Genomic DNA, 12,595 nt, shown 5'->3' on the forward strand with positions numbered 1-12,595 from the left:
CCATACCCAAAAGGCTGAAATATGAAATATAAGGTATATAACACACAAATAAAAAAAAGGACATACAATTCACTATGCACAAAGTATTTTTGTATGCATTATGTATGTTAGTGTTGATGCACATTCTGTACATATATAGTATTGCAACTAACACATTGACTTATATGTGCTTCTACACAGCTACAGACATAAACTCACTTCACACAGTCTGTGGTAGATACAATTTCTCTGTACAGCATACAATCAAATGTTACTCGCATATAAAGTATGCACACAAATATTTTACTGCCTCAAACATAACCATACAAACAGCAGTCTAGACTTGTACTGTACGTATCCTCACACACACTGTACCTGGAACCATACGGAGAAGCCAGGAGCATGTCTGGCTGTTGGGGTAGTTGTTAGGAAACCCAGGGCTTAGTATGACTCCTGACGATGACGATCGTTCCTCGTTGGCTGGGCACTGGGCTGGAAGGGTAACAAAAGCCATTCATTTTGCTCATAACGGTGGTTTCTTTGATGCATTTCTAACTTTCATGATTTGCATCCTCTCTATTCACTCTTCCCTTCTTGTTTACCTGTATACTGCCTTTATCAGTATCCTTTCTACCTCACAGCTGCAAAACACAGTTTCCTTTTGACAGTACAGGAATGAAAGATTTTACTGGCACTGGAAACAGCAAAGCAGTTGCAATTTAATCAAATGTGTGGATCCTAACGATCACATGCGCATGTTCTCTGACTTTAAAACTTGTCCATTTATTAGAGTTGAACACAACTGAAACTCTCAAAGTCAACCTTTGTGTGTGGTTTTGTGTGTTTAGGTAACTCCTTAGTTGTTTGGGCAACACTTTGAATAGAGAAGGTTGGCTTTTCTCCTGCTTTTTTTAAAATGGAAAGGACATCGATCATTCAAAATTATGGTTAAGGTCAAACATTTCTTCATACTTTCTGTCCACTTTGAAAAAAAACAAAAAACAAATCCAAACTGTATTCAGTTATTTCAGAAAAACAGCTTGAACTACAAGCACTTTTCAGAGTTAATGTACCTTATGAGGCACTAACTAATATTGTGTGCTTCCTTGCTTAGATTTTTTCATCTTAAAATCAATATTCAACAGCTGTTTAAATATATGAGGAACAAACAAAGTTGATAAGTTCGCCAAATGTTTGTATCTGTTTTAAACATGAGCATACTTTTTCAAAACGTAAGTACAAACAGGGCAAAACAGTTTAATGCCTCTCTGCTGTTTACGTTGTCATAAAACAAGACACTTTAAAAGCTTAAACTTTGACTCACTTTGTGTCAACTGTAGCGTTTTTATTATGTCTAGTTGACGTATTATACATATCATAAACCATCTTCATAATTTTGGGGCACCAGATCCTTTGATGGTGGATCAACCAGTCGATTAATGAGTGATGCGAAAGACCAATCTTTCATTTAAGTGTAAATTTTTAAGAATGTTTTCTAAAAAGGAAACAATAATTTCATTTTCCACCAAGCAAGTTTCAAACACATACACATGACAAACACAGCAAGTAATCAGAGTATTTCAACAAACACATAAATGAAAGTCATTAAACTTCACATACAGTATTGTTCAAAATAATAGCAGTACAATGTGACTAACCAGAATAATCCAGGTTTTTAGTATATTTTTTATTGCTACATGGCAAACAAGTTACCAGTAGGTGCAGTAGATTCTCAGAAAACAAACAAGACCCAGCATTCATGATATGCACGCTCTTAAGGCTGTGCAATTGGGCAATTAGTTGAAAGGGGTGTGTTCAAAAAAATAGCAGTGTGGCATTCAATCAGTGAGGTCATCAATTTTGTGAAAAAACAGGTGTGAATCAGGTGGCCCCTATTTAAGGATGAAGCCAGCACTTGTTGAACATGCATTTGAAAGCCTGAGGAAAATGGGTCGTTCAAGACATTGTTCAGAAGAACAGTGTACTTTGATTAAAAAGTTGATTGGAGAGGGGAAAACCTATAAAGAGGTGGAAAAAATTATAGGCTGTTCAGCTAAAATGATCTCCAATGCCTTAAAATAGAGGGCAAAACCAGAGAGACGTGGAAGAAAACGGAAGACAACCATCAAAATGGATCGAAGAATAACCAGAATGGCAAAGGCTCAGCCAATGATCAGGTCCAGGATGATCAAAGACAGTCTGGAGTTACCTGTAAGTACTGTGACATTTAGAAGACGTCTGTGTGAAGCTAATCTATTTTCAAGAATCACCCAGCAAAGTCCCTCTGTTAAAAAAAAGGCATGTGCAGAAGAGGTTACAATTTGCCAAAGAACACATCAACTGGCCTAAAGAGAAATGGAGGAACATTTTGTGGACTAATGAGAGTAAAATTGTTCTTTTTGGGTCCAAGAGCCATAGACAGTTTGTGAGACGACGCCCAAACTCTGAATTCAAGCCACAGTACACAGTGAAGACAGTGAAGCATGGTGGTGCAAGCATCATGATATGGGCATGTTTCTCCTACTATGGTGTTGGGCCTATTTATCGCATACCAGGGATCATGGATCAGTTTGCATATGTCAAAATACTTGAAGAGGTCATGTTGCCTTATGCTGAAGAGGACATGCCCTTGAAATGGTTGTTTCAACAAGACAATGACCCCAAACACACTAGTAAACGAGCAAAGTCTTGGTTCCAACCCAACAAAAATAATGTTACGGAGTGGCCAGCCCAATCTCCGGACCTTAATCCAATTGAGAACTTGTGGGGTGATATCAAAAATGCTGTTTCTGAAGCAAAACCAAGAAATGTAAATGAATTGTGGAATGTTGTTAAAGAATCATGGAGTGGAATAACAGCTGAAAGGTGCCGCAAGTTGGTTGACTCCATGCCACACAGATGTGAAGCAGTCATAAAAAACTGTGGTCATACAACTAAATATTAGTTTAGTGATTCACAGGATTGCTAAATCCTAGAAACAAAAACGTTTGTACAAAATAGTTTTGAGTTTGTACAGTCAATGGCAGACACTGCTATTTTTTTGAATACACCCCTTTCAACTAATTGCCCAATTGGACAGCCTTAAGAGCGTGCATATCATGAATGCTGGGTCTTGTTTGTTTTCTGAGAATCTACTGCACTGGTAACTTGTTTGCCATGTAGCAATAAAAAATATACTAAAAACCTGGATTATTCTGGTTAGTCATATTGTACTGCTATTATTTTGAACAATACTGTTAATGGATTAATCACAAGCAAGAGTGATAGAGAAAAGCACAGCTTCTGTCTCACACCGTAGTCTGACAGCGATGCTCTGCTTTGGTCTGGTCACACATTACATATTTAGCAATCGAAAGAAATATAAGAAGAACAGTTCATAAGTCATTGCATAAGTTTCAGGTCACTTCTGGAAGAGAACTAGGAATTGTTTTAAGGTATTTATGGCTGGGTGTGAGCAGGCAGAGTCTATTTGTTAAAATGGCTCTCTTAGTAAGAGCAGGTGGTCAGCTCTTGGTCAAAGGGAGTCTTGACAGTGCAGTTGACATGGCGGTGTCACTTCCTGCTTTTACCTTAGTGGGTCACTAAGACAAATCCCTTAATGGCACATGATAGGTCACTGAGTAATGTTGGTGAAAAGAGCAATAATCGGCAATAACACAATTGTTCTTGCACATACAAATGCTGGTAATATAGTTGTTGGAGCAAAATGTTACCTCCTGTTATGGATTTACTTGTGATTATTCAAAATTCAAAGATACTTTATTGGCATTCCATCTTGAGTCATGAAGAACAAAATATTGTACTCAGGTCTTGATAGAAACCCTAAAATAATAAACAGTATAAATAAGATATAAATATAACATAGATCCTCCCATCCCTGTTAGAAAATAAATAAAATACATAAAAACTGATTAGCAAAGTGCATAGGTTTTTAAATGCAGCAGAGCAAGTACATCAACATTTCAAGGACATTTTAGACAGCAGCTAATGAGGACTAGTGTTAATGAGACGAACAGCATCCGGGTAGAAACTGTCCTTCAGTCTTTGTCCTCACCCGGCTGCTGCGCAGCCTTCTGCCTGAGGGGAGATGGACAAACAGTTCGTGTGCAGGGTGGGTAGAGTCTCTCATGATGCCAAGAGCCTTATCTCTACATCTGTTGGTGTAAATGAAAATGGTGGAAAGCTGGAGCTGATGATAATTTGTGCATACTTGTGTGCTCTCCATAACACACCTTTAGCAGGAAGTGAGGATGGAGGCTCTTCAACTTTCTTAGACAACACAGGCACTGGTGACCCTTTTTCATGATGTATTCGGTGTTGTTACACCAGGAGAGATTGTTGGTGATGTGCCCCGAGATATTTAAAACAGGGGACCAACTCCTCAGCAGCATCATCAATGTAAAGAGGAGAAGGCATGGGACCGGACTTATGGAAATCAACAGCATCTCTTTGGTTTACTGATGTTGACGATTAGGTTGTTGTGTTTACACCATTTAACCAGTTCATCCACCTCCTGACTATAGGCTGTCTTCTTGTTTGTTACGAGGCCTATCACTGCTGTGTTGTCTGCGAACTTCACTATACGGTTGCTGGCATAGTGAGCTGTGCAATTGTGTGTCAGCAGAGTGTAGAGGAGAGGACTGAGAACACAACCTTGTTAAGAATGACACTGGACGATTAGTTGTTGTTAATCCTCACAGTCTGAGGCCTGTTTGTTAAAAAGTTCAAAACTCAGTTGCATAGAGAAGGGGACAGCCTGAGGACTGACAGTTTAGTTAGAGTCTGTGAACTGATTGTATTAAAGGCTGAGCAAAAATACAGCAAAAGCAGCCTCACATAGGAGTTTTTGTTTTTTTAAATGTGTGCCTGATGTAGAACAGCTGAGATGGCATCTGCAATGGAGTGATTCTTCCTGCATGCATGCATACTGGTGGGAGTTAGCTGGCAGGTCGATCGTATTCCCTATGTGTGTCATTACCAGCCTCTCACAACACTTCATTATAGGACTCACCGTGATAGGCTAGTAATTGTTAAGACAGGACACCAATGGGGGTTTTGGTACTGGAATAATTGTTGATGTTTTGAGGCATTTTGTGCCAGTTGCTGAGACAGTGAGATGTTAAAAATGTCCTTCAGTACCTCTGTGAGCTGGTGGGCACAGCTCTGTCTGGGATCCCATCCGGTCCTGCAGCTTTGCGAGGGTTCACTCACTGTAAGGTAGACCTCACCTCTGTTGCTGTCACACTGCACGTAGGCTCATCTGATGGGGGGGGGGGGGGGTCAGCCTGGAGGGGACTGTGTTATTTGTTATTTAGAGACTCAAAGTGGGCATAGAAATTATTCAAAGCGTCAGGTAATGACGGATCTGAGGAGCACTGTGTATCTTTTTTATTGTGGTCAGTGATGCATTTGATACCCCTCCACATACTCAGAGTCGTTTGAGGAGAAATGTCCCTGTACCTTAAGGGCATAGGTGGATTTTGCCCTTTTTATGCCTGCTGATAGGTCCCTTCTTGCTGCTCTTAGTGCGGTTGTGTCACCAGCCCTAAACGCAGAAGCAAATGAATCTCTGCAATGATCCAAGGTTTCTGGTTTGGGTGGATTTTGATAGTTTTGGTGATAGTAACGTCCTCCAAGCACTTGCTTATATATCTCAAAATAGATGACGTGCACGCCTATAGGTCCACACTGCCCCCATATGTAGCAACCTCCTTGAAGATTGCTCAATCTGTAGTCTCAAAGCAGTCTTGAAGCATGGGGGATGCCTCAGGGGGCAACACAGTGATGGTCTTTTGTGTGGGTTTCCTGCTTTTTGACAGTGGACAATATGCAATATGCAGGGAGCAACATAATTCAGATGTGATTGGCGGGGGGAGGCTCTATATGTCCCTCCTCTATTTGTATACACTCTATCCAATGTATTTACAATGAGAAATCGTGGCAAAGGCGATGTGTTGGTAAAACATTGGGAGTGTATCCTGCAGATGAACATGGTTCATCCCGCATCCTGCATCCTTCTGGATGTTTATTCTGAAGTGCGCTGAAACATGTCATGCAGCTCCCTCCGAGCATTGCTAGCAATATCATGTGGGGGTACATAGACAGCAACAATGAAAACGACTGTAAATTCACATAGCAGTTAATGAGGGCGGTATTTGACAACCATGTATTCTATTACTTCAGAGGAGTGCCTGCCAACCACGGAATAGTTTGTACACATACACACAGAGCCCTCCACCTTTAGATAGCTGCTAGTCGCAATCTGCTCGAAAGAGTAGGCATCCCTCTAGCTGAAAACAGAGTCTGGCATGTTGTTGTTTAGCCAGGTTTCTGTTAGAATTAAAACACAGCAATTGTCTTGGTCTCATCAGCAGTAGATCCATTTTGTTGTCTAGAGCCCTTACACTGGACAGAAAAAGTGACCGAATAGCCGGTCTGCTAGCGATAGCCGTTAATAGACATTCCCACTTTCCTGTCTTTTGCTTTCGTGTGCACTGAGTTGGCTGCATCTGCTTCTCTACACCGTTGTCCTCAAAAGCTGCAGTCTGCCAAGTAATGTCTTAAGCTCTGATGTAAACAGCTGTATTTCAGCTCAGATGTAATACTTTTATTCAGCGCCAATAGCTCAGCCGAGCAGTACCTAATACCGAGAGCCTGAGAAGCCGGTGCACAGCCATCTTACCCAATTACTACCCGACAGGTAGAAGGATTAGACATTAACACTAACACATTAACAGCTATATTATCGCTGGTCAGGGTGACTGTCCACAGCAAGTGAAATGACCTGCAAACGCCCAAGAAACATTCTGGTTATCCTGATATCTGCCACTGCTTCACCTCGGTTCTGACCATTCTTCCTGTCCCTGCTGTCAATTTTCTCCTCTTCTAATAGCATGATGCTGCTTCCGCTATGCATCACTGTAGGGATGGTGTTAGCAGGTGACAAGCAGAGTCTGACGTTTAAGTTGTGTTTAAAGTTCTGCCCAAAGATTTCAGTTTTTGTCTCATCAGTGTCAGTAATTTGTTAGTGACTGACACCTGGGATCTACCATAAAGCCTTGATTGAAGGAAAGCTGCTGAGATAGGTTTTGATCATTTGAGCGGACTTCTGAGACTTCTGAAACCATACTGACTAAGGCCCTTCTTACCCTTTCATTCATTACTCTGTTTGACAAGATGGCTGACTCATAGGAGTCCCAGTGGTTCCAAATATCTTCCATTTCATAATTGTTGATTCTATGATGTTCCTGGGAAAGCTCAAAGCTTTAGAAATAGTCTTCAACACACTTTTATCACAAAGGTCTAGAAAGAGTTCCTTGAAACAGGTTTTATGTCCTGACATGCCATGTGATTATATTTATATTTATATTTATATGCAGTAAGTCATGCTGTGCCTTTCTGAACTCTGTCCAGTCATTTCAAATTTGCCACAGATGGACTCCAGTCAAGTTCTACATACATCTCAATGATAGTTATAGCCAGAAGGCAAAGTATTTCAGCAATACAACTTAAATGAATTATTGATTCAAACCACATAGATAAATCATCAGCTACATATACTCTATTTGAGGATCTTCCATTTAATTTTCACACACTTATACGTGAATAGTAATACACTATTGTGTATAAAGTTTGGGAATTTGGTTTGTCTATTGCCTTACCTTGACATGCTGGGGGCGGGGTTTCAAACAGCAACTGGGAGTTGAGTTTACACATGAGCTCTGCCTTTCCAACCAGTGTGTATCCAGGTAAACAGCGATACTTTACAATGTCACCTATAACGGAGAAAATAATAAAACTTTATTAAGTCAACAGCATTATCATTCAACTGTACATTTCACAAGAATTTTGACAATGTTCATTCTTTGTAAGCAAATTGCTCCAAAATGGTTAACATGCTGGTTCTGTTACTCCACTTTAAAAGGCACTGTTATGGTGAGTCTTTGTGTCACCCTTTGTGTCACTGTTTTTTTCTCTGGGTCTTTAAGGATGACATTTTTCTCACTAATACACTGTCAATGTATTGTAAAAAAAAAAAATCATCAGTCATTTACAAAATAATTAACTTATATAACTGAGTAAGGTTTCTGCTGCAGAAGTAGTACTCATGAGTTGAGTACTCATGGGTTGTTGCTTTTACCTAGTGTGCTCACCACCTAGTGTGGTTTATAAATGTATTTGAGATCTACTTACTAGCTAACAACACACAACTTTTAATGTAAATACTATAAGCCAATTTTAGACACATAAGAAGGTTTACATGTTCCCACTGACAGAGCCTGCTTTGTACCCCAAGGTTGTGTTTTGAGGAATTGGTACAGGACTGAGACTGAGACTGCGGTGCTGGAGACTGAGATGGCCTCTTCAGCTGTGGGACTGGGAACTCTGGCAGAAACCTAGGGGCTCCGGCTGCGGACTTAGGTACTCTGACAGGCTAGCCGGGGACTCTGGCTGTGGGCATGGTGACTCAGGCTGAGGGACTGGAAGCTCAGTCTGGGACAGCCCCGATGGAGACTGGGGAGCCAGCGTCTGAGTTTTTTTTTCTCCAGTCAACCTTGAGATAAATTCCTACTCAGGCGTCTTCATCTCGCTGTCCGCTGGGTCCATTCTGGCTGGAGTATTCTGTTGTGTTTTGAGGAATTGGTACAGGGCCCAAGTGCGGACAACAAACTCTTTATTTTAATTCGCCAAACGAAGGAGAGACAGGCTAAAGCAGGAACGGGAAAAGGCAGGGGTAACTCAGGATGCTGACTGACTAGAACAAACTAACTCGACTCCGGTACAAACAACCACAACAAACAATACTCCAACAATGGACCAAAGAGACCCGCAGGTACATATACATAGAGAACCAAAAGCTAACAGGGCACAGGATAAACAATGTTAAGCTACCTAGGGTAAAAACCTGGCGAGACAGGAACAAGGAAGCCAAAACAAAAGTCCACTGCTGGCAATCAAAGTACCAGTCCATAAGACCCTGTTTTAAAGTAGTAGAGGAACCCTGGTAGTTTCCACAGGTTGAGAATAACTGCAGTTAAAAAGGCTCCCAGAGTAGTTTCCAGCCAAGATTGACAGAATAAGTACTTTTATAATGAAAAGTGATGCTGGTCCTCTGAAAAGTTCACAACAGTGTTTATATTAAAGCAATGATTATATTAAAAATAGCGAGATTTATGAAATAGATCTCAGATAACTTTAAATTTATCTCCCTTTTGTTTCTGTCACATGCACAGACAAAGGCACACTGAATGGATTTTTCTCAGACAAATAAGCCCCGCTTCATTACTAAAGCAAAATAAAAATGAATAGTGAAATGCTAAAATTAGCCTGCTATATTTAAATAGTAATGTGTAATTTACAATTAGCAGAATCATGCCCTTTCTTGTGCCTGATCAGGCAGTTTGTCAGTCTGTTTAGGTAGAAGTTGATTTGGCCTTATTTTGTGTTTTGTATACTTACACTTTATGTTTTGCCAACAGAAACTTTGCTGTATCATAGGGTATAATCATTTATTATATGAGGATACACGATCATTACCTATCTGGAAGTTTTCATCTTCATAGATCACCTCTGCATTTTCCACAACATGGGGGGGAAGGCATTTCTTCAGGCGGTAGGCTGGAGAGAGATGTGTAAAACACTTTAGTAACATAAGGTACCTTGCACAATAAAAAAAATACAAATACCATGACATTTAAGCAAAAGATACATAAGTATTTTAGTAACTCTTGGCAGTACAGTATACAACCAAACAAATATGTGCAATATTACTAAAATGTTAAATGAGTCAAAAGTGGATCATTTTATGTTGAAGTAGGTATTTAATAATATACATAATTAAAAACAGGTTAGGCAGACTGCATTTAAATATGGATCCTAGCGTACAATGTCAAATTAACAAAAGTGAGTATTCCTGTGATCATTGCAACAAAAGTCATTCCACCTTTAATTTCCAATGAAGGCTCAATGCGTGAACAAGGATATAAAAGAACCCAAACCACTACAGTTTTTTCTATTTTGACCTGTGTTGTATCTAACGCAACACAGGAATACATTGCCTGAACAAGTAGAAAACCAGATTACATCACAAAGATGGGAGAAGGTACAAAAACATTAGTAGGCTACTGAACATAAAACCAAACATAGTGACAGCAGGGTGGTTAGGGCAGGGGTGTCAAACTCATTTTAGGTCAGGGGCCATATGAAGGAAAATCTATTCCCAAGTGGGCCGGACCGGACCGACAACACAGCTAGCTCTGGGCCAGCTGACAGGTATAGGCCTACTTGCTCAGCCCCGGTATAAACAGTTTGCCTGCTTAACATAATTGCTATTGCGACACCCAGTGGACACATTTAGAACAGCAATTTCTTTCATTGAGAAATTGCAGCTAATTTAAACTTCAAATCATCTTAAACCCGTTTGCGGGCCTGATTTGGCCCGCGGGCCGTAAGTTTGACACCCCTGGGTTAGGGGCTATAAGATGACACATATATTACCAAAAACAGAAGGAGTCATTGCCACCCTCAAAAAACACATTTGCTATTTAGACAATCCTGCATTCAAAAACAGATGTGTAAGTACTCACATTTGGCATCTCTGAAAATTTGCGTTTCAGTGTGTAACCTTTGTCTGGACACACTGTAGAATGTGTACACAGATACTCAATTAGACTCTTTTTCCAGGAGTGAAGGAAATAGAACACAAAACAACCCAATTGAACTAACACACACAGCCGGCATTTATTTAAAGATTTTAGTGCTCTCAACAAGACCAGTTAATTTTTTCCTTCTGCCCATTTGTGATCCAACCATCAAAGTTGCAAAAATCTAAAAAAAATAAAAACTCCAGAGCTCTGAATAAAAAACAAAATAATGTCAATCACGTTCATCTATCTGGGTAGTGTGTTTTTGATTTTCCCCAGATTTAGCTTGATGAGATCTCAATGCTTATTTGTATGAGCGATGAAAAACTAGCGTTATCTAGTCCTCTCGACTGATCCAAAAGCATTGCTGCTGTCATGCTGCACGTCCTCTGCTCATCTGCAGAACTCCTGTCTCCAGCTTTGTCCAATGTGCAGTCTCCGTCTCTCTCACTAATCATCAGGTACGTCAAAAAAAACCAACCAGAGAATGTAGCACCATAGCAGTAAACCTTCAGCAGAACTTCAACCCGTTACACTCGCAACGATTTTGTTTCAGTCAGTTCTGTTAGTAAACCTTTGAAATGTACGCTCTTAATATTTGTCTCTTTAGTTTTTGCTAGCTGCCGCAATCTCCTCGCTCTCACTGCAACATGTGATTGCATTTCCTACTCCTGGTTCAAGGCCAGGGAAACCCGATAGCTTCGGTTTCTTTTCACGTAACAATATTAATACTGCCACCTACTGGTCTTTTACAGAAACACAAATTCAACACAGAAATACATGGAATGACAAAATACACAAAATAACTTCACTTTGGTCTTTTTATATTTTGAGTGGGTTACATCCTCCCCCCCTAAATCTGCATGCATCCTGTACATGTCAAAAGTATTATAAGGACCATTATCTAAGGCAAGAGATTTGGAGAAAGCCTTATCTAACCCACTTAGAATGGAATGCATAATACTCATTAATGGGTTGCCCAAAGTTGGGTAAGTCAGCTTCTTAGGAGGTACTCTATCTCTGGAAGACCTCCTCAACCCTACTTCCTCATCATTTCCAGTACCATCCCCTTCTAAACCAGCCTCTTGTTCCAGATTTTCCCCTCCCTCCACTTCTTTTGGCTCATCCCCAATTGGATCTTTAGGGCTATTTGTCACACAAAGATCAGAATCCACATTAACATAAAAAAGACTCTCTTCAACTACCACAATATCATCTACAAGTGAGTTTTGTGTCTGACTAGATACACTTGTTTCATCACTTAGCTGAAATGGTGGAGCCTTTGATTTCTGTGTGGACTTTAGCTTTTGAGGATGTACTTCTTTAGATGGTAAAAATCCACAGGGCAAAAGTAGGTCCCTGTGTAGCACCTTTTCTGGCCCTTCTGTGTTTTCTGGCACTACTACATAGACAGATGAATCCTTTATCTGCTTGACAATAGTGAAGATAGCTTCACTCCAGCGATCAGCAATTTTATGCTTTCCCCTAATGCCAACATTCCTTACCAGGACTTGATCTCCTGCTGCCAATGTTGACTCTCTCACCTTGTTGTCAAGTCTGTTTGTTTTGTAGTGCATTTTTTAGACTACGCTCAGTGGCCAGTCTGTAGCTCTCTTTTAGGCTGTCTCTCAACTTTTTAACATACTCCAAGTGGGGAATTTTACTGCACCACTCTGGTTTCAGGCCAAAAACTATGTCAATAGGGAGTCTTGGCTGCCTACCAAACATCAACTGATAAGGGGAGTACCCAGTGGGGTCGTTTTTGGTACAGTTATATGCATGGACTAGAGGTTGTACAAAATCTTTTCACCTGAGCTTTATCTCGTTCTTCAAGTGTTCCCAGCATTTCAAGAAGTGTTCGGTTGAATCTCTCCATTGGATTGCCACTTGGATGATAAGGTGTGGTCCTGGTTTTTTTAATGTTTAGCAATGAACACAGGTCTTTGATCAAGGCAGATTCAAAATCACGACCC

The 12,595-nt window shown here is 40.3% G+C and overlaps 1 protein-coding gene across 1 annotated transcript in view; it reads right to left on the reverse strand.

Annotated features, from left to right (window-relative positions):
- LOC113138270 (CUB and sushi domain-containing protein 1) overlaps positions 1-12,595 on the reverse strand; it is a 950,854-nt gene that overhangs the window by 103,799 nt on the left and 834,460 nt on the right. Inside the window, exons 47-49 of the mRNA XM_033325108.1 lie at positions 9,517-9,597; positions 7,641-7,754; positions 355-471 (exon numbers count right to left, since the gene is read on the reverse strand). Coding sequence (XP_033180999.1) covers positions 355-471; positions 7,641-7,754; positions 9,517-9,597 — 312 coding nt within the window. The remainder of the gene's footprint in view (positions 1-354; positions 472-7,640; positions 7,755-9,516; positions 9,598-12,595) is intronic.

This window comes from Mastacembelus armatus, chromosome 3 (assembly GCF_900324485.2).
Source record: "Mastacembelus armatus chromosome 3, fMasArm1.2, whole genome shotgun sequence".
Lineage (NCBI taxonomy): Eukaryota > Metazoa > Chordata > Actinopteri > Synbranchiformes > Mastacembelidae > Mastacembelus > Mastacembelus armatus.